Here is a 21,411-nt window from a genome sequence, read left to right on the forward strand (position 1 = left end):
AACAGGTGTATATTTCAGACATACAGACCCATGTTCAACAACCAAAACTTTTATTGATTGAAATCATTGTTCAACACCATCGGAGAAGCACATCCTCCTCATTCACCTTTAGCATTTGATTCTGTAGTTTTTTTGCTTGTAAGACAGTAACAGAGGCAAACAGTTGTAAATTACAATGAGGATGAAGAGAAAACTAGCAAAGACCTGAGATTCAAACAGAATTGTTTAGTGAAAAGACTTGCCTCAATCTGAAGGAGTCTTTATGGCGAACCCAGTTTAAGCCAAGCTCAGCTGAAGAATGCGGTTACACACAGAGGACATGTATAATACAAACACAAAACTAATACCCACGGCCATTCTGAGAGCTGGAAAACATTTATTACTCCGGTATTTCATGGTTATTTCCTGTATGCAGTAATAGTAGTATAAATAGTAAACAACACTGAAGACTGGACTGTGCCATCTTAACCAGTCTAGTCCTTTTGCGCTGTTCACACTTCTGCATCTCGGTGCTGGAGCTAAATCATGTGCCTGTTACTTTTTTAGCTTGAGCTATTCATGCACCACCCACAAATGCGTTCCTTTTTAATAAGTGTTAGTAAGCTGGCTAAAGTATGCAGAGAAAAGGATGGACTACACTCTGGACGTTGTAGAACTACAAGGTGCTCCTGATCAGATGGATAATGGATGTAGATACAAGGTCGGTTTTCGTAATCCAGCGATAGTTGTGTATTTAGGTTTCGTACTACATACTAAGTGTATATTTTCAACTGATATTCATTTCATATTTGTAAAGGCTAACCTTCCTAGTTTCCAGTGGTTACGATAGTTGTCCAGCTCAGCAGCACAGCATTTAAACTGGAAAATCAACATGTAACACACTGCGGCAGTTAGCTAGGTCAATAATTTATGTTTAATGACAAACAAATACAAATGTGCTTTGCAACAAGAACTACAAAGGAACACATTTGGGTGAAGCATGAATAGGAGGTTTCTATTTCCATCTGCAACCATGTTCTTTCTGCTGAGATCTTACTCTGCAAGGGTCTATGGGAGTGGATCCTCGACATATTAATCAGGGGTTTAAATCAGGTCTGACGCACTCACTGTTATCCTTATCGTAACTGGTTATTTAGATTTGGGGGATGTGGATGTAAAGCGGTATATCAGCACTGGGAAACACTGGTCAGAGTTTAGAAATGTAGGATTGGGTTTACGCCTACACTGGATATTGAGATTTCCAAATTCCTGCCATGGCTGGGCCTTTTGCTGCCCCTCAGTGGTAATGAAAAAAAATATAGTTCTAGAATCAGTGCTGACCAACAGTAACACTTTCCTAGAGTTATTCCAAAACTTCTCCACCGCTGCACCCTTCCCTGGATGAGTATTAAGCAAGACAGTAGTAACTCTTTAGGCCATGATCTTGGATCAGAGGAAAGAAGAAAATAAACCATAGGAGAAAAGACAGAGACTGAGAAACAGTAAGAGAGAAAGGAGAAAAGAGCACTACCTCCAAGCACTGCAAATCAACTCTCACCTTGACATTCATTCAAAACACACACCCTGCAAAACCCACACCTCCACACTCAGCCCTCTAGGGCTGTGGGCCACTGAACTTGGAACTGAGTTTGTTGATGAGGGCCATAATCTTGGGATTGCTCTGGTACTTGGCAATGTTGGCTGGGTTCTGAGCCACATCCTGGAATGCTGCCATTACTTCAGGGTCCTGAAAACCAACAGAAACAGAAATAATTTTGACAAATGGCCATTTTAAAGCCAAGCGAAAATAACCAGAACTCATGGTCACGCACGTCTCTCTCCTGAGCTGAAAAGGCACTGAAACTGAACAAGAACTGTGCTGTGTTGTTTGATCCTTGTGGTATTCTGACCAAAACATGTTACAGATATTTTTATCAAGACCAAGAAAACTGTGTTATGTTTTGGATAAAAGGTACAAGTCCCCTTTAAAATAAAGGTGTAGAGTTGTAACGACCCTGCCTGGCAGAAGATATGACTGTGTTTTGTCCACAAGCAAAGAAACTGTACAAACAATACATTTGAAAGGTAGGCAAGAATAAAGCCTTTGGGGTACTAAAGGTGTGATTGGAATTAGGTTCTTAATTAAGAGAAGAGAGAGAGAGAGATGTATGGCAAAAAAAAGCTGTGGGTTTCCATTCCTGAGATAAAGTGTTATGGCTTGCTGTTATACTTGCTCCAAAGGCCTTGGACACCATGTTAGGACACATGGGATCACAGGTAAAGGGATATTCTCAATGAAAATCCAGCTCTGTCAAAAAAAGCTAAATATGGGATTATCCATTATATTCAAAATATATCCAAATACAAGTCTAAACACAAACGTCTAAATGAAGCATAAAACATTGAAAACCTATAAGTCTAATGATTTGAAATAGTGATGCACGATAAATCAGCAGCCGATATTATTTGCGATATGTGGATTTTTAAAAAATTATTGTTATCGGTCTAAAGTCTGCCACGTGGACATTGTTTACAGTTTATGGGATAAAATTTCTCCATGGTTATACAGGGGGTCCTCGACTTACGACGTTGATCTATTCCTACGTCACATCGTAAACCGATTTTTGGTGTAAGTCTAAACATACGTACATACTGTACGTAAATAACATACTGTAAGCACTTATCCTATCCTCACACCTATCCTCCTCGGTCCCGAGCCGCGTAACCGTGTATTCTTCCGCCGCGCCACGCACACCAAACACGAAGTTCACGTTACGACGTTTACGACACAAAACCACTTAAGTAGACACAAGGCTTTATACAGTAAATGGGAGATGTGTCGTAACCACAAAACATCGTAACTCAGGACTGACGTAACCTGAGGACCTCCTGTACAGGTTTCCTTGTTGCGCATCCAGCCAGAGTTTTCCATTTACCAACAATCCAAGGAGTGTTTAAACTTCTTTAAAAGACCACTGTAATTTTACAAGCTGCTGTTGTGACTTGGATAAAAACAAATGTGATCACTGCTGTAACTTGGAGATTTTACAAATGGTGAGTTTGTGCTGGACATCTGCATTTCACCACGTAAACAATATATTCTGCTCATCTGGAACTGGCAGCAGGCACCACTGCCCCTATTTAAACTATGACTACCACCAGGCCACTGGACAGCCCAACAAGCTTGGACGAGTTCAGTAACTACAAATCTGTTATGCCACATAATAGATGCCTGAATTGGTAAATTAATGAGGTAGAAGAAGGGTAATCCCACAGAAAGCGAGGCCAGTTATGCCCCAATGAACTCCTGTCCTCGGATGGTTTCATCACTACAGATGAAACAGGTGAACTCCCAGTGATGAGGCCAACTCTCTGAATGCTGTGCCACTAAGAAGTCTTTCATTTGTTGGTATTATTATTGTTACAATTGTCAATTATTAACTGGAGTTGACTGTATATAAACGGCTTACCTTCATGGCCATAAGCACTTCAGGGTCGTTAAAAAGCTCTTGCAAGCCAGGCATCCCGAATGGAGCGCCACCGGGGAATCCTGCGCCACCTACAGGATCAGAATTCAGATGGGGAGCTAATTAAAAAATGAAAAGCCATTACCACTTTCACTCTGAACGAGAACAGGGGTTTTCGACCTTGTAGAACATGCACCGCCTTCACTGTGTCCACCTTAATATCCCTCGCCCTCTGGAACCAAGCACCCCTGCCTTTTTCATTGTTAGTCATATTCTATTAAACCAATCATTTTACAAGACAAACGTCTTGCATTTGTCTAAAACACTGAGCAGGACTTTTCTTTTGTCATGAAAAAGCATGCTACATTCACACATTGAGAGAAACACTACCATTAAAAATTTCCCCTCTATACGTAATAGCTGCTTTTTGTCAACAGTCTATCATATTGTGTAAATATTATCAAAAAAACATGAGTACCTGGGAATCCTCCCTGTGCTCCACCTGCCTGCTGCCTGGCTTCCTGCTCCTACAGACACAGGAGTACACAATTATAGGTGCATCTCAATAAATTAGAATATCATCAAAAAGTTAGATTCACTACAAACAGAGTGATCTATTACAGGTGTTTATTTCTTTTAATGTTGATGATTATGGCTCACAGCCAATGAAACCCAAAACTCTAGTCCAGAAAATTAGATTATTATATAAAACCAATTTAGACAGAGTTTTAATACAAAAACGTTGGTCTACTGAAAAGTACAGTATATGCACTCAGTGCTTGGTCTGGGCTCCTTTTGCTTGGATTACTGCATTAATGCGGTGTGGCAGGGATGTGATCAGCCTGTGGCACTGCTGAGGTGTTATAAAAGCCAAGGTTGCTTTGGTGTTAGACTCTCTATGGGGTTTAGGTGAGATGAGTTTGCTGGCCAATCAAGCACAGTGATCCTGTGGTTATTAAACCAGGTATTGGTACTTTTGTCAGTAGGGGGAAGCATGAAGTCCTCTAAAGTTTCCTGGTAGACGGCTGCGCTGACTTTGGACATGATATAACACAGTGGACCAACACCAGCAGATGACACGAGTCCCCAAACCATCACTGACTGTGATTGGATTGTGTGCCTCTCCACTCTTCCTCCAGACTCTGGGACATTGATTTCCAAATTAAATGCAAACTATAGAATTTGGACACTGAGCAACAGCCCAGTCCTTTTTCTTCTTGTTCCAAGGAAGACGCTTCTGGTGTTGTCTCCGTGTCATGAGCGGCTTGACACAAAGAATGCGACAGCTGTAGCCCATGTCCTAGACATGTCTGTGTGGTGGCTCTTGAAGCACTGACCTCCGCAGCTCCTCAAAATCTCCCCCAAATTTTTGAACGGCCTTTTCTTGACAATTCTTTCAAGGCTGGGGTTATGCCTTTTGCTTGTGCACCTTTTTCTACCACATTTTTACTTCCACTCAGCTTTCCATTAACATGCTTGTATACAGCAGGACGGTGTCAATGACTGCGTTCTGGACATCTGTCGAGTCAGTAGTCTTCCCCATGATTGTGTAGCCTACTGAACCAGGGACCATTTTAAAGGCTTAGGAAACCTATGCAGGTGTTGTGTTGATTATTCTAATTTTCTGAAATAATGATTTTGGGATTTCATTGGTTGTAAGCCTTCATCATCAATGTTAAAATAAATAAATGCTTAAAGAAATATATTACTCTGTTTGTAATGAATCTATATGATTCTGAAATAAATGAACTTTTTCATTATATTCTAATATTTTGAGATGCACCTGTTTGAGCAAAACGTTACATATAAATCACACTTTACAGTCCATCCTTTGCTCCATTGCTCTCACCCTCTGTGCTCTTTCGTGCTCCTCTCTTGCTTTTTTCACTCGCTCTTGTCTCTCTTTAATCTCTCTCTCCTCTCGCTTGCGCTCGTATTTACGCCGGTGTTCCAGGATCTTGTTGGCCTGTGAGGAGCCAACAAGATAATTTAGTAAGACATGTCGGTTCATTTCACACACACACACAAAGAACATCTAGTCTTTCTAGTACACATTTACATCTACACCTCCAAAACGCCATTATGGATATGCCTACATGTTCCATTTTAACAAGGGTTATGTTGTGTTCATTTCATATATGTGTGTGTGTGTGCGCACATACTTTGGGCTGAACCTCCTTCAGCAGTGCACTTGCATCGTCATCATAATCCAGTTTGCAGGCCATAGCCAAATCCTTAGCAGCATCCTCCCAGTGACCAAGTAACCTGAGAGAGAGAGTTAAGAAAACATTACATTTTACTGAGTTCATTATATATTTCCTTCACTGTATTTAGATATTTTGGCTGTTCTTATGGATATCTCTAGACAGCTCAAAATGCTTGCTGAACAGACATCTGAATTAGCATCAGTGACTGTAAAACACATGGACGGCGTGCCTTCCGTTCTATAGAAATGAAGCCAAAATTGTCCACCATGTTGTCAAATTTTATACTAGAGTCTACAGAGTAGAGACCTGAGACAGACACGCTTCTCCATTTGTGTTGACCCAACCCATCACACACAGCCCTGCCCTGTTTAATCTGGAGCAGGTTTTAAGGTGGAAAGGAGAGTTCCAATAAGAAGTTAACATCATTCAGTGCCTAAAGCTGAGACACGAAAAAGTATGGAACAGGTGCAACCAACAGCAGAACAATACCATCAGAACACCTAAATTTAACAGTAAATAATGACTAAATAACGATCAACTGGTGCCTGACAGCTCCACTACAGCTAAGCCAGTCCACAACAGGTTTGTGAGAAGGGGATGGGTCCTGAAGACGGTCTCAAACCAGCCAAGGTTATCAATCAATCACAATCCTATGTGTAACCCTATTTTCTTATGATATAGTAGAAAAAACATTAAATATTTTTTGAGGGGATGTGCCAATCTTAGCACAAGGAAAACTGACATTTGTAATTAGACATTGATAGAGAAGGAAAGACAATTTGACTGAATATGGGCTGATTTGCCAAAGAAAACATATGTGGGTAGGCAGAGTTACACATCATACTGTGTAACCTGTACTGGCTTCTTCTTTAAGAGCTGTCATGTCGTCCATGTTTCCTACAGCAGTGGGTGAGCATCACTCTATAGAGTCTTCTCCATCGGTCGGAATTAAGCCAGTCATATATTTGTTAATATGTTTAACCACTTATCCACTAAGTTTAGTGAATTAACCACCGACACCTCACCTGTGGGCTTTCCCTCTCCATTTGTAAGGCTGTGCTGAGTCTGGGTTGATGTCAATTGCTCTATCACAGTCTCGGATCGCAGCGTTGGGTTTCTGCATCTTAATGTATACACTGAGATAAAAGCAGACATATCATCACCATGTAACATTTACAGTGAACCAATTAAATTCATGGTGAATACATTACATGGATGTGTGTTGGGTCTACTTCAGCATATCTAATTCAGCTCATAACTACATGATCATGTGAGTTAAAACCAAAATAGTAATCCGAGTCTAAAGGCTGAAATTAAGGTTGAGGACTCAGCAGGAAACAGCAGCAATTTTTCAAAACAAAGACCTGTTCTTATTTGTGTCTCACTGGGGTCCAGTAATAACCTTTAACTCTGCATGTATATTTAGTCTGGAGAGCTAAACATGCTTGCATTTTATGCCTAGTTCTAATGGGACACTTGAAGTTTTACCTCGCTCTTTTGGCATAGAGTATGGCTGATTTAGGATTCAGTTTGATGGCTTCTGTGAACAAATCCAGAGCTTTCTGTAGCTCACCTGCAAAAAAGCAACACATGTCATAGCATAATACATTTTACTAACTTTCTACATACAGTCAAAGCTTTTGTAGATTACTTTAATTTACAGTGACACATGATCATTGAAGGGCAGCACGGTGGCGCAGCAGGTAGTGTCGCAGTCACACAGCTCCAGGGACCTGGAGGTTGTGGGTTTGATTCCCACTCCGGGTGACTTTCCTGTGAGGAGTGTGGTGTGTTCTCCCTGTGTCTGTGTGGGTTTCCTCCGGGTGACTGTCTGTGAGGAGTGTGGTGTGTTCTCCCTGTGTCCGAGTGGGTTTCCTCCGGGTGACTGTCTGTGAGCAGTGTGGTGTGTTCTCCCTGTGTCCGAGTGGGTTTCCTCCGGGTGACTGTCTGTGAGGAGTGTGGTGTGTTCTCCCTGTGTCCGAGTGGGTTTCCTCCGGGTGACTGTCTGTGAGGAGTGTGGTGTGTTCTCCCTGTGTCTGCGCGGGTCTTCTCCGGGTGACTGTCTGTGAGGAGTGTGGTGTGTTCTCTGTGTCTGCGTGGGTTTCCTCCGGGTGCTCCGGTTTCCTCCCACAGTCCAAAAAAAAAAAACACACGTTGGTAGGTGGATTGGCGACTCAAAAGTGTCCGTAGGTGTGAATGAATGTGTGAGTGTGTGTTGCCCTGTGAAAGACTGGCGCCCCCCCCAGGGTGTATTACTGCCTTGCGCCCAATGATTCCAGGTATAATGGATGGATGGACATGATCATTGAACCAACATTTTCTTGAATAATTTAAAAAAAAAAAAAACCACACCACTTTGTGAGAAGCTTTAAACTGCAGGCTTATCTCAACCTAGTGTTGCCTCACCTTCTCCCAATGCACCAATGGCCTCCACTTTCTTTTCATTGGCTTGGTCCATCATCTCCTCTGTCACCTAAGAGCAGCAGAAACTTTATTAGATTTTGCACAAACATTTTCCTTTTGCCTTGTATAAAACCTGATATTACAGATTTGATTGAACTGGAATTAAACTTTCAATTGTTACTTTACCCTTTAATCAGGTTTGGTGTGAGCTAACTTCTTACTCACAAACTTTCAGAATTTAATATATTACATTATCAGTAACCCTGCATGCTGCAGACAGGCCCACACACACACACAGAGCCAGTGTATACTGCGTCCTGGAATGTGTGTACAATGCTTCCTGGAGTGTATTTAGCCCTTGTAGAAACTCTTTCATTCATTCATTCATTCATTCTCTGTTACTGCTACTGTGTAAATACCTCTAGGTTTTCATAGTCTCCCATCTCCTGAACGTCATCCGTGTCTGGCTCTATCACTCCATCCATGTCAATCTCTACAGAGACAATTAGTTTTAAACATGGTCAGTAACGTACTTTGTAAGAGGTAAACTTCTGCTGTATCAGTCAGATATGAAACAGGATAAAAGGAGCTCTCAGCTTTGGGAGAGCTGGGCAGAGACCTACTGAATATAAAGTGACCACAGAGTTTTAATAAACTATTACATCAAGAAAAAGTAACTAGTTGAATTAGCTAGCCATTTGAGCTCTTTGCTTTTGAGTTAAATTACATGATAAAACGAAGCATAACAGATCTACTCCTAATCTGAATGCCTCAGTATGTGTTACATTTGCAGCAAAGTGTTATATAGAGCTGTGATTATTTTAATCAGTTTTCACCAATATCTGCATGCACAGCCAATGACTAACCAGAACAGAGACAAGTATGCAGCGCCATACGACCGTTGTCACGAATATACAAATAGAATATCCTATATATTTAAGATTTTCAGTGACTCATAACTACAGAGATCATTTCTCATCCCTTTAATCGATTTCTGAGTCACGGAAAAACAGGTCACCACACCTCGCGTTACTTTAATGCATGCCTCCATTCGAGCCAGAAGTGGACACGATTTTTGAGGTAAGTGAGGTATAAGCAGTCGCAGTCACGGGGCTCCAAGGACCTGGAGGCTGTGGCTTCAAATCCTGCTCCGGGAGTTTGCTGTGTTTTCCCTGTGTCCGTGTGGGTTTCCTCCGGGTGCTCCAAAAACAGACGCTAGGTTGGTTGGCGACTCATAAGTGTCCGTATGTGTGAGTGTGTGTCGCCCTGTGAAGGACCGGCGCCCCCTCCAGGGTGTGTTCCTACCTTGCGCCCAGTGATTCCGGGAAGGCTTCGAACCCACCCCGACCCTGAACTGGGTAAGGGTTACAGATAATAAACGAATGAATGAATAAAAGAAAGCTGATCACATACCTAATTCACTCTCATCACTCTCTGAGGGCGGGGCTGGTTCGGCCTGTGGGGGCGGTGCTGATGTGGGGTGTGATTTTGCATCACAGGGGCAACTTCCCTAAGCACAAATGAATAAAATGATTAGCAATGCTGATAATGGATTGAACTGGGACACATTTGAGGGGGGCAACAAAGCTACAAGGCCTTTTTCAAACTGAATCTTAGTACTATACTGGTGCCCCTCACAGCACAGAGCTGCGTGGTTGATTTTTATAGCATTTTAATTCTCATAATTCCAGGTTTATGATCTCAAACACTATGTTGCAGAGCTGTTTGTGACAATTAGTTATTGCTCGTCTTTAACAGAACGGGCTGTTACCCAGCATCAGCATCTTTGAGTTGAACAGGTTCAAATGTGAGCTTTAAAAAAATAAGCTTGTCTTTGTGATACTTAAAAACTCTATGATCCACAGAAAACAAATCTAAAACAGATTCTATAACCACAGAAAAAAATGTGTTTGGTGATTCAGCTTGTTAGAAAATCTCTCCCAACGTCCTGGAATATGGGAACGTCAACACCGTGATCTGTTCTGATCAAGTATGACAGCATTGGAGTGGGTATTAAAGGGACAGTCTGAAATAATCCTCACCAGAAAGAGCTGGCACTCCCTTTACAGCAAGTGAAGGATTCACCAAATTGTAATAAAGAAAATATGCATGTGATTTCTGTATCGAGGGCCTGTAAGAGCTCCATATTTAATCAGTCACGCATGTATACAAACACATAAGAGATCAGCTAGTCACCTGGCATGGAGAACTGTCACTTTTGGTCATTGGTGGAATGGTGGCTCCCAGACTGAAAGTGAAAGAGCAGAAACACAAGTGAGGTGGAGTTTAGCGCCGGCACAGAGAGGGTTACAGACTAATACGTGTCGAAATGTGCAGCTGCCAGCGTGCTGTACTAGCAGATGGACAACTGGAACTTTCTAGAGTGATGAGTCCTCTGATGCAGGGGGACAAAATAGCAAATACACACACACTTCTCATCATTGGGTCTTGCAGTGTTTCTGTTTGCATGTGTTTAAAAGCTGCTCCTCCTGACAACAATAAGACCGTAACATTTTAATCAGCATAAGACACGTTTTGCTTTTCTATAGGACTTTGTACGGAGAACAGACATCATGTTCATATTCAAAATGTTCAGTACAATCACTGGCTCCCGCAAATAGCTCGATACAACCCCAAAACCTACAGTGAATTCCACATTTGTGATATCTGTAAAGTTACATGATTAAGACAAACAATGTTCTACTGAGTGGTATCATGTGAAATTTTCTGTTTTAGAGAAATTTAGAGTAAGAAGTGTGTGGTGTGTTCTCTCTGTGTCTGCGTGGGTTTCCTCCGGGTGACTGTCTGTAAGGAGTGTGGTGTGTTCTCCCTGTGTCTGCGTGGGTTTCCTCCGGGTGACTGTCTGTGAGGAGTGTGGTGTGTTCTCCCTGTGTCTGCGTGGGTTTCCTCCGGGTGACTGTCTGTGAGGAGTGTGGTGTGTTCTCCCTGTGTCTGCGTGGGTTTCCTCCGGGTGACTGTCTGTGAGGAGTGTGGTGTGTTCTCCCTGTGTCTGCGTGGGTTTCCTCCGGGTGACTGTCTGTGAGGAGTGTGGTGTGTTCTCCCTGTGTCTGCGTGGGTTTCCTCCGGGTGACTGTCTGTGAGGAGTGTGGTGTGTTCTCCCTGTGTCTGCGTGGGTTTCCTCCGGGTGACTGTCTGTGAGGAGTGTGGTGTGTTCTCCCTGTGTCTGCGTGGGTTTCCTCCGGGTGACTGTCTGTGAGGAGTGTGGTGTGTTCTCCCTGTGTCTGCGTGGGTTTCCTCCGGGTGACTGTCTGTGAGGAGTGTGGTGTGTTCTCCCTGTGTCTGCGTGGGTTTCCTCCGGGTGACTGTCTGTGAGGAGTGTGGTGTGTTCTCCCTGTGTCTGCGTGGGTTTCCTCCGGGTGACTGTCTGTGAGGAGTGTGGTGTGTTCTCCCTGTGTCTGCGTGGGTTTCCTCCGGGAGACTGTCTGTGAGGAGTGTGGTGTGTTCTCCCTGTGTCTGCGTGGGTTTCCTCCGGGTGACTGTCTGTGAGGAGTGTGGTGTGTTCTCCCTGTGTCTGCGTGGGTTTCCTCCGGGTGACTGTCTGTGAGGAGTGTGGTGTGTTCTCCCTGTGTCTGCGTGGGTTTCCTCCGGGTGACTGTCTGTGAGGAGTGTGGTGTGTTCTCCCTGTGTCTGCGTGGGTTTCCTCCGGGTGACTGTCTGTGAGGAGTGTGGTGTGTTCTCCCTGTGTCTGTGTGGGTTTCCTCCGGGTGCTCCGGTTTCCTCCCACAGTCCAAAAACACACGTTGGTAGGTGAATTGGTGACTCAAATGTGACCGTAGGTGTGTGTGTGTGTGTGTTTGTTGCCCTGTGAAGGACTGGCGCCCCCTCCAGGGTGTATTCCCGCCTTGCACCCAATGATTCCAGGTAGGCTCTGGACACACCACGACCCTGAATTGGATAAGCGCTTACAGATAATGAATGGATGAATGAATTTTAAAAGTGTACATGCAGCGTTGTAAAGTAAAATAATATACAAAATATTTTTGGGGCAACTCACACAATATTAAATATGATGCCTTTTCCATAATAAAATACATGATTCTAACTGCCCAACTGTGTGGCAATTCTAAATTTATGATTATGATTAAAATTTAAAAACACCCCCAATGAATTTTTTTTTTATCTTGCTAACATGTCTGAGTGATGACGTTTTATTCAAGACATGTAGTGAACCATGACTGAGCATTTCCCCTTTTGAAACAGCAGTGTTAAAAAGACAGCGGTGGCTTTGTGTTAGTGTGTGTTGTGTTGGTATGAGTAGATCAGACTCAGCAGGGCTGCTAGGGTTTTTAAACCCCTCAATGTCACTGCTGGACCAAAAATAGCCCACTAACCAAAAATCTCCAGCCAACAGTGCCCTGTTTGTGGCATCCTGTGTCCACTAATGAATGACCAACACAAACCATACAGCAACAGATGAGCTACTGTCTCTGACTCACATCTACACGGTGGAACAAAGAAGTAGGTGTGTCTCACAAAAGTGGACAGAGAGTGGACACAGGGTTTAAAAACTCAAGCAGCGCTGCTGTGTCTGATCCACTCTACACCAGCACAACACACACTAACACACCACCACCACGTCAGTGTCACTGCAGCGCTGAGAATGATCCACCACCACATCACACCTGCTCTGTGGGGGTCCTGAGCGCTGAGGAACAGGGGGAGATATGGATAAGGAAGTAAGCAGGTGGACTACAATCTGTAACTGCAAAACTACAAGTATGGCAAGTGACGTGGATAAAATGGTCAAAGAGTGTTGAAACTAGGTAGTTGTTCCTAATCTAGTGATAGGTCACTGTTGCTATTTGGGACACAGCCACTTCATACAGAAGTCGTTTGAAACTCTACATTGTGTTTAATATATTGTTTTCCTTTTACAGCACTTTACACACCAACTCCACAAAGTGGACGTAGTGTAGTGTGTGTTCGAAGTGTGTTTCTAATGTGTTCTTACCCATGTAACCAGGTCCGAAGGAAGTCCAGCTCCGGCAGGTGCAGGATTGACGGTTGCTCCACGCACAGCTGCACGAACGCCTTCAGCTCGGACACTTTCCGCGGGTCCATAATCCCGACCGCAGAGAGAGGAACTCGGGTTTTAAACCTGTGGAAGGCACCAGGGGCACGGGGCACTGCGTTAGCGTCGGCAAATCTCTCTCGTAGTACTTTTCATTCGCTCACTCGTTCATTCATTCACTCACTGCGGCACACAACAACACACCGCCGCCCCGGTAATCCCATCCTTACGGGATTGTAATCGCGCCCAATGGAACCTTCTGGAATAGTGCGGCAGCCAGCACGAGCGCGCGCACCAGGCTCTAACTCCACTCAAAGCGCAGCCACATGGAGAAGCGCTCCCTACGCTGTCGCCCTGAACACGACTGTTAAGGTATATATACCTGGACTAAGAGCTGCAGGGTTGTGGCTCCTCTTCTCTCCCGAGATTCCAACTCACAGAGCACAAGGGCAGCAACAACAACAGCCCAAAGCAACTCCGCATTAACTAACGGCGCCGTGTTTCAGACAGGCGACCGTTGGGCTCCTCAACTACGCCAATCAGACCACTGAGGGCGGGCTCCAATACAAAACCCGCGTTCTTATGCCCTACTCCCTATGTCCCTATTTTTGAAGAGAATAGCTTCAAGCTTTCAGAGCTACAATCTTTTTATATATGGGTTCATGAAGGAAAAACACGCCGTATGTGTTTGTAGAGCGTTTTTCAAAATCTTTCCAATGTCTCCAGACATTGATTAATCCCCTCTAAACCCACCTCTATGGTTCAAAATTAAGTATTTGTTTCTAAGGGGAAAAATATGGCCATTCTCTTAGATGTAACTAATTTGTGTGCTTTTGTTTATACACACAGATCTCCACCACTTATCTTTAGCTCGAAATCCGTCAGTTAATGGGATTGATTCATAGGTTTATGATATAAATTTGACTGTCTTTCTGCATGTTTTGCCGTTTTCACATATATTCTCACCACCGTGTTGTCTAAGAATTGACCTGCGGCTGTAGCACAGCATTAGTAACTCTAATCTATTTCCCCCTTTAATCTACACAATTTATTTTTCATATACCAAGATACCATACAAATCTAAATCAGTCTATCTTATTGAATGTCTACTCAGTGTTTCTGTCACTTAACCAATGTCTGTTTTTTATCATCTACAAAATGGCCACCGTGACCGTGCACTCTTCGTAGTCATCTAAGATGACGGTTATTGAGACACCTCCAGAGGCCCCAAGTTAACTAGCGTCGCTCCCTTAATATACGCAGAAGCACCGTCAGCCAATCAAAGAACGTCATGTCTCTATGCTCGCCCAATCGGAGCTCGAATTCGGAAAGGGGCGGGTCCAGCTTGTCACCTTTTGGAGTTGAACATGTGAGTCTCACTCACTCTCTCTCTCATTGGAATTTAAGTCAATGTTTGTAGCTATTATGTCTTTGTTTTATATCTTCCCCTCCGCCCACACGCAGAAGCACTTTCCTCATGCTGAATGCTAGTAGATATTCTAAGGTTTGTGTTTCTGTTGAAAAATGTTGCAGCCTCCCTCTCACATACTGAGAGCTGCCGTCCACTTCGTGTCCAAGTCGAGGTCACAACTGAGTCCGGGTAAGAGACGTTTGTTCATCTTCATTCTGGTGTAATCTATACGTATTTTAATGTGTATTGCTACTTGACGTCACACAGAATAAGTCAGTTATGTTTTATAACTACTACAAATGATGTAAAGGGTTTAAAGAAGGCTACACATCTGAATCATATCCTTGTTTCTATATTTATTGACCATTTTATCAGAACTAATTCTGTAATTACAGGCTGCGGTCCACCTGTTTATCTGCATCTTTCTTTTGGCCCCATTTCACCCTGTTTTTCAATGTTCAGTATCCTCAGAAGTCCCCCTTAGAGCAGGAGTTATCTGGCTGTTGGATCATTCTCAGAGCTGCATTGACATTGACCTGGTGGTGGCATGTTAGTGGATCAGACACAGCAGTGGTGCTGGAGTTTTTAAATGCTATGCCCTTTCATTTACCTCATTAAACACATCTATCCTTGTAGATGCAACATCAGAGAGACAGAGTAGTTCTTCGGTTGTTGCACAGTTTGTGTTTTTTATTTATATTATATTAAAGTCAGTGTCAATCTTATTCATAAAATACGTTAAAAAATATAATAATAAGCTGATCAATGTGCTGTACAATTAAGATCCACACAGCGTCGGGTTCGATTCCCGCTCCAGGTGACTGTCTGTGAAGAGTGTGGTGTGTTCTCCCTGTGTCTGTGTGGGTTTCCTCCGGGTGACTGTCTGTGAAGAGTGTGGTGTGTCCTCCTTGTGTCTGTGTGGGTTTCCTCCGGGTGACTGTCTGTGAAGAGTGTGGTGTGTTCTCCCTGTGTCTGCGTGGGTTTCCTCCCACAGTCCAAAAATACACGTTGGTAGGTGGATTGGCGACTCAAAAGTGTCCGTAGGTGTGAGTGTGTGAGTGAATGTGTGTGTGTGTGTGTTGCCCTGTGAAGGACTGGCGCCCCCTCCAGGATGTATTCCCGGCCTTGTGCTCAATGATTCCAGGTAGGCTCTGGACCCACAGCGACCCTGAACTGGATAAGGGTTACAGATAATGAATGAATAAATGAATGAATAAAACAAAATGAGAATATAAATTAAATTAAATAGTCCTTCAGCAGTGGTCACAGGATGCTGTTGGCTGGGTATTTTTGGTAAATGTTTCCCAATCATACCTAAAAAATACCTGCTCTGGGGGGTGGTGACCATTGAAGGACAGGGTGAGAATGGGGCTACCAAATTATGGAAGTCACCAGATGGATAATAGTCTGTAATTTTAGAGTAAAAAGTGTGCACATAAAATGGACAGCGAGTGTAGAAGCAAGGAGGCCATTTTAAAGTTTTGGCAGATCTGTGTATTTTAGCAATGGCATCAGCACAAGTACATCCATGCCTGAGAAGACTTGTTTGGAAACTGAAAAGGCACTGAAGTGAATGTCTGTGTGATTGGAGTTCACTTATTTGGCCCCTAGAGGTCGCCTATTTTTTAATACTGACTACTGCATCTTTAATGTGCGTTATTTACTTTTGTAGTTCATCTACGTAGCCACTAGGGTTGTGCCATATCGTATCATTTTCAATATTATCGTCATATTTTTTTAAAAGGTCAATATCGTGATATTCTAACATGTTTACTTAGCAACGTCATGCAATTAGCCATAATATGGCATACATTCTTTATGTGAGTTGTTTATGCGCAGTGAAGTACAGTGGAAAGTGGCTCTGAATGATTGTAATAAATAAAACCATTTAATACTTTTAATATATATTATATATATTTGATATAATTAATATAAATATAATTTTTTTGTTGCAAGTGTGTGTTCCTGAAATTAATACAATTATATTTTTATTGTTTTGTCATATTGCCAAGGATATTGTTATCAATAAAATACCCTAAAATATCGTGATATTATTTTAGGGCTATATCGCCCACTGCTAGTAGCCACTAAAGGCTACTTATCTTCCAGTGCACCTTGCCACCATGTTATGCTCTCTTTTCTTTCATTAATTCATTCATTCATTATCTGTAACCGCTTATCCAATTCAAGGTCGCGGTGTGTCCAGAGCCTACCTGAAATCATTGGGCGCAAGGCAGGGATACACCCTGGAGGGGGCGCCAGTCCTTCACAGGGCAACACACAAACTCACACTCACATCTACTGACACTTTTGAGTCGCCAATTCACCTACCAACGTGTGTTTTTTGGACTGTGGGAGGAAACCGGAGCACCCGGAGGAAACCCATGCAGACACAGGGAGAACACACCACACTCCTCACAGACAGTCACCCGGAGGAAACCCACACAGACACAGGGAGAACACACCACACTCCTCACAGACAGTCACCCGGAGGAAACCCACGCAGACACAGAGAACACACCACACTCCTCACAGACAGTCACCCGGAGGAAACCCAAGCAGACACAGAGAGAACACACCACACTCCTCACAGACAGTCACCCGGAGGAAACCCACGCAGACACAGGGAGAACACACCACACTCCTCACAGACAGTCACCCGGAGGAAACCCAAGCAGACACAGAGAGAACACACCACACTCCTCACAGACAGTCACCCGGAGGAAACCCACGCAGACACAGAGAGAACACACCACACTCCTCACAGACAGTCACCCGGAGGAAACCCACGCAGACACAGGGAGAACACACCACACTCCTCACAGACAGTCACCCGGAGGAAACCCACGCAGACACAGAGAGAACACACCACACTCCTCACAGACAGTCACCCGGAGGAAACCCACGCAGACACAGAGAGAACACACCACACTCCTCACAGACAGTCACCCGGAGGAAACCCACACAGACACAGAGAGAACACACCACACTCCTCACAGACAGTCACACAGAGCGGGACCCACACTCTTTACATTTAAGGATTAATTTCATGGAAAATTTCCTTGCATTTTTAAATAGAGAATATTTATATTAGTATGTAAGCACTGTTAAAAGTTGCACAATATGCAGTTTGCTCTCTACATACAATCCATAAATGGACTTCAGCTATGAGCTGGTTTTTAATTCAAATATATATCACAACACGCAATGATTTGGCTCCACCCACTCATGTTGAGACTAGGAGTGTTTCAGTCTTGAATGCTATTATATAGGACAGCCAATCACAGCCAATGTAATGTATATACCGCATATCAGTTTTAAAAAAGGCAAGGACCAAAGACTAAAAAAAATTAACCTATTTAAAGGTCTAAAGAGAGGTTGAAAATGGTGATATAGAAACAAAAATATCATGAGCGGATCTCAACAGGAAAATGTGGATTATTGGTCCTGCATGTAATTATGGGCCTCCTTTTATAAAGTGCTTTCCCCTGTCAGTGCGGTTTCCCAGTGTTTACCCTGGATTCTTTGCCACTTTTTGTTTCACATCCCCTCATTCTCCTTGCAGGGGCTTTTAGGTGTCCGTGCAGAAACATCTCGGTGAAGACAGGAGGATGGAAGAAAATGAAAGTTCCTCAACGATATCTGGGGCAGCCAAGCCCCTACACACACCCCCATCTTGTCAAAAACGGTAACACTACATACACACACGTGCAATAACAGCCATTCAAAGAAATCACTTATAGTAACTTTCTAGGATGCTGTTGACCCCAGGTGACTATACAGGAGTATGACATTCCACTTCTTCACAATGGAGTGCAGGGGGGCTTTGGCCCAAGCTTTAGACTGAGCATCGTAACTTCAATCTCATGTGAGGCTGATCCAACACTTCCCATTTTGTTGATCATTGTAGAACAGGGTGAAATGCAGCAAACAAAGTATGCAGAACAACAGATGGACTATACTCTGTGATTGTAAACTACAAAGTCATCATTTCTGGTCTGTGGAGCTGAGGGAGTGGACGTTGAGTGTAGAAACAGGGTGATAATCTTTGATCAGAGTGTGTTTATTGTTTTTATTTGTGTCTCTCTCTCTCTCTCAGGTGAGGTAACTCCAGGGTTAACTCAGACGGAGTTCGATCTGCGGCGGCAGCGTCTGGCATCTCTAATTGAGACTCATACCGAGCGCCTGTCTGGCTCCAGTCGAGCCTCTGACTCCACCCACATCCTTATTGTCCTTTCGCACCCTGTACGCTACATGACCAATGATATCCCCTACCCGTTTCACCAGAACCAGGACTTCCTTTACTTGACAGGGATTCTGGAGCCGGACAGTGCTCTGGTCATGTTTGGCTCCGGCCGGCCAGACCAGGCCATTCTGTTTGTGCCTCGAAGAGACGCTGCCCGTGAGCTGTGGGACGGTCCAAGGTCAGGCCGGGATGGCGCAGCCGCCCTGACTGGTCTGGACAGGGTCCATTGTATCGAGGAATTGGGCACGGTTCTCAAAAGCCTTAAAGGTAAAATCCATACAGGCTCAAACGTTCACGTGCATTGTAAGGTACCAGTTACTAGACCTTCAAGCCTTCAGACAGCAATGCAAGAGAAACATGTAATAAATACACACTCCATATGGGCTTTGGAGCACCATAGTCGTTCAGTATCTCAGGTGGTCAGAAGGAGACTGACCCACAGACGTGTTTTTGGACTGTAGGAAGAAACCCACACAAACACAGGAATAACACAAATCTCCTCACAGACAGTGACCTGAGGCAGTGATATTATTTATTATTACCTTGCTGCCCAATATTTCCACATGGTTTTAGTTACACTATAAGCACTGTGAGGGTTAAATTAGCATACTGCGAACAGTGCTCACGCTAATTCTGTCTCTGTCTTCTGCTCTTCCAGGTGGGATGGTGTGGTACGATGGTTCTCAGCCCTGCCACCCTCGGCTGCATCAGACACACGTGCGCCCCCTGCTGGAGGGAGGAGCGGTGACCCGATCCCTTCGGCCGCTCATTCACTCACTCAGAGCCGTTAAGAGTCCTGCTGAAGTGGAGCTCATGAAGGAGGCAGGGCGCATCACCGCACAGGTAAGTGCATGTGGATGTGTCTATGACGTGTGTTGAGTTGTCAGCCAGAGAACATAAACCCAGGATCATCTCTGTCTATTTTCAGAACAGTTTAAGGAGGCTTCTTTCATTGTGTTCTTTCAGGTCATAACACCTTACTTTACTTTAAGGAATGCCCTTCAAAACAATGGCACAGCAGTAGAAACCTGATAGAAATATGATAGGGAAAATGGTAATAGAGTGAGAAGATGCTGTGATTTGTGGTTTGCACACGTGTATGTGTATATATATAATATTTCAAAATCATGTTTCATCCCTTAGCCCTTACCACTTAGCCTAGCTCCTTGGAGTAGGGCTATATACATCTTAAAACTGATATTTTTCAGGGATACACTTCAAATTTTCTCCTTTAAAAGTTATGATAAAAACTGCATTAACATAGTATAATGCAGTTACAAAGCATTATGTCCATTTACATCAAAATGAGCATAAAACATTTCTAGTGGTATGCTAATGTCTTGGTAGTTAACTATTAAATTTGCTATTCCACTTTAAAGGCTAAGCACCACTTAATTGGCCTCCATGAATATTTGACATTATTGTAGTTACTGACAGATATAAGTATGAATTAAAATGAAAATAGCAGCTTAATTTGCTTTAAAACTGACAATTTTATTAAATTGACGGAAAAACCCGAGCTCTCTACGGAAATTCTTGAACGCGACCGTGACGTCACTGGTGGACAACAGCTGAACAACGCCGCGGTAAAACACCGTTATGACTGACTGTTATGACAGTATCTAGCTAAATAACCAACATTATTCATGACAATAGCCTAGCAATAAACTAAACTCAAATGTAGAGGTACCGTTATTCTTGTAAATGTGATCGAAGTCGAACTCGAATTCATCCGACACTATAAACCTCCGTAATGCAGCTACGTAGCCGAGTATAATCTGAGCCACCGAGTTTAGCGAGTCAAGCTAACGTTAACTAACACCAACTAAAACAGGCGAAGTGAGTGTCCTTACCCTGTTTACCTCCATGTTACAGAGGCTCTTGAACACCTTTCGTTGGTGCCCTTACATGCCCATATTGTTGGAAAAGCGCCAGTGAAATGAGCTACAGATAACGGAGTGAGCGGATGGTCCTTTCCAAAGTGCCCGTTTAAAGTGGACAAATTTAGTCCATTTTCTGGATATTTTGGGATCTTTGGGCCATTTGTGCACAGATGTCCCACTGTACATTGAATGATTGCAGCCAAAAACAACACACCTTTTCCTCATTTTGCATTAAATTAAGTGCAGCTTCTAGAGTTGTTGTCCACCATCTACGTCACAGGCAAGACGCCTATTAGAGTTTCCCAACACCGTTTGGGTGGGTGGGGGGGGGGGGGGGGGCGCAATGGTTTTTAAACCTTATTCCTTGAATTAGTAAGAAATAACATGTTTTCTGACTATCAATAAACACAAGTTAGGAACTCAAATTCCACTGTATTTATTGGTTTGACACTTTCATAGAGCTGCTGCTCTATGAAACACTCAAAAATAAGGAGATGGAGTAAAATTAAGGAATGAGGTTCACCCTAAATAATAAATCCAGCTAATACAGAGGGGCAGCAGGTAGTGTCGCAGTCACACAGCTCCAGGGGCCTGGAGCTTGTGGGTTCAAGTCCCGCTCCAGGTGACTGTCTGTGAGGAGTGTGGTGTGTTCTCCCTGTGTCTGTGTGGGTTTCCTCCGGGTGACTGTCTGTGAGGAATGTGGTGCGTTCTCTCTGTGTCTGCGTGGGTTTCCTCCGGGTGCTCCAGTTTCCTCCCACAGTCCAAAAACGCACGTTGGTAGGT

At 43.6% G+C, this 21,411-nt stretch overlaps 2 protein-coding genes across 4 annotated transcripts in view; one reads left to right on the forward strand and one right to left on the reverse strand.

Moving 5' to 3' along the window:
• Positions 1-48: 48 nt before the first annotated feature.
• On the reverse strand, positions 49-13,644 carry st13 (ST13 Hsp70 interacting protein). 2 transcript variants are annotated; one of them, XM_066674263.1, is made up of 13 exons: positions 13,471-13,644; positions 13,029-13,175; positions 10,253-10,304; positions 9,470-9,566; positions 8,476-8,549; positions 8,060-8,126; positions 7,142-7,226; positions 6,679-6,789; positions 5,609-5,711; positions 5,296-5,412; positions 3,925-3,973; positions 3,450-3,538; positions 49-1,726 (listed from the first exon to the last, which is right to left on the reverse strand). In XM_066674263.1, the coding sequence occupies exons 2-13, from the start codon at positions 13,136-13,138 to the stop codon at positions 1,595-1,597; spliced, it is 1,086 nt and encodes a 361-aa protein (XP_066530360.1). In that variant the 5' UTR covers positions 13,139-13,175; positions 13,471-13,644; the 3' UTR covers positions 49-1,594. The 2 variants fall into 2 exon arrangements, with proteins under 2 accessions (XP_066530360.1, XP_066530361.1); XM_066674264.1 differs by lacking the exon at positions 13,471-13,644 and adding an exon at positions 13,319-13,453.
• Positions 13,340-21,411, forward strand: part of xpnpep3 (X-prolyl aminopeptidase 3, mitochondrial) — a 38,794-nt gene continuing 30,722 nt past the window's right edge. For both annotated transcript variants that reach the window (XM_066674262.1, XM_066674261.1), the window contains exons 1-6: positions 13,340-13,460; positions 14,277-14,457; positions 14,622-14,688; positions 18,065-18,187; positions 18,599-19,012; positions 19,404-19,588. In XM_066674262.1, coding sequence (XP_066530359.1) covers positions 14,380-14,457; positions 14,622-14,688; positions 18,065-18,187; positions 18,599-19,012; positions 19,404-19,588 — 867 coding nt within the window. In that variant the 5' untranslated portion in view covers positions 13,340-13,460; positions 14,277-14,379. The remainder of the gene's footprint in view (positions 13,461-14,276; positions 14,458-14,621; positions 14,689-18,064; positions 18,188-18,598; positions 19,013-19,403; positions 19,589-21,411) is intronic.

This window comes from Hoplias malabaricus, chromosome 6, assembly GCF_029633855.1.
Source record: "Hoplias malabaricus isolate fHopMal1 chromosome 6, fHopMal1.hap1, whole genome shotgun sequence".
NCBI lineage: Eukaryota > Metazoa > Chordata > Actinopteri > Characiformes > Erythrinidae > Hoplias > Hoplias malabaricus.

Bases quoted from the DNA above. Each gene is read 5' to 3' on its own strand.
- st13 (XM_066674263.1), bottom strand. From the start codon at position 13,138: ATGGACCCGCGGAAAGTGTCCGAGCTGAAGGCGTTCGTGCAGCTGTGC. The intron at 5,413-5,608 runs GTATGTGCGCAC...GGCTCCTCACAG, and splicing joins TGAAGGAGGTTCAGCCCAAA to GCCAACAAGATCCTGGAACA. The intron at 3,539-3,924 runs GTACTCATGTTT...CTGATCCTGTAG, and splicing joins AGCACAGGGAGGATTCCCAG to GTGGCGCAGGATTCCCCGGT.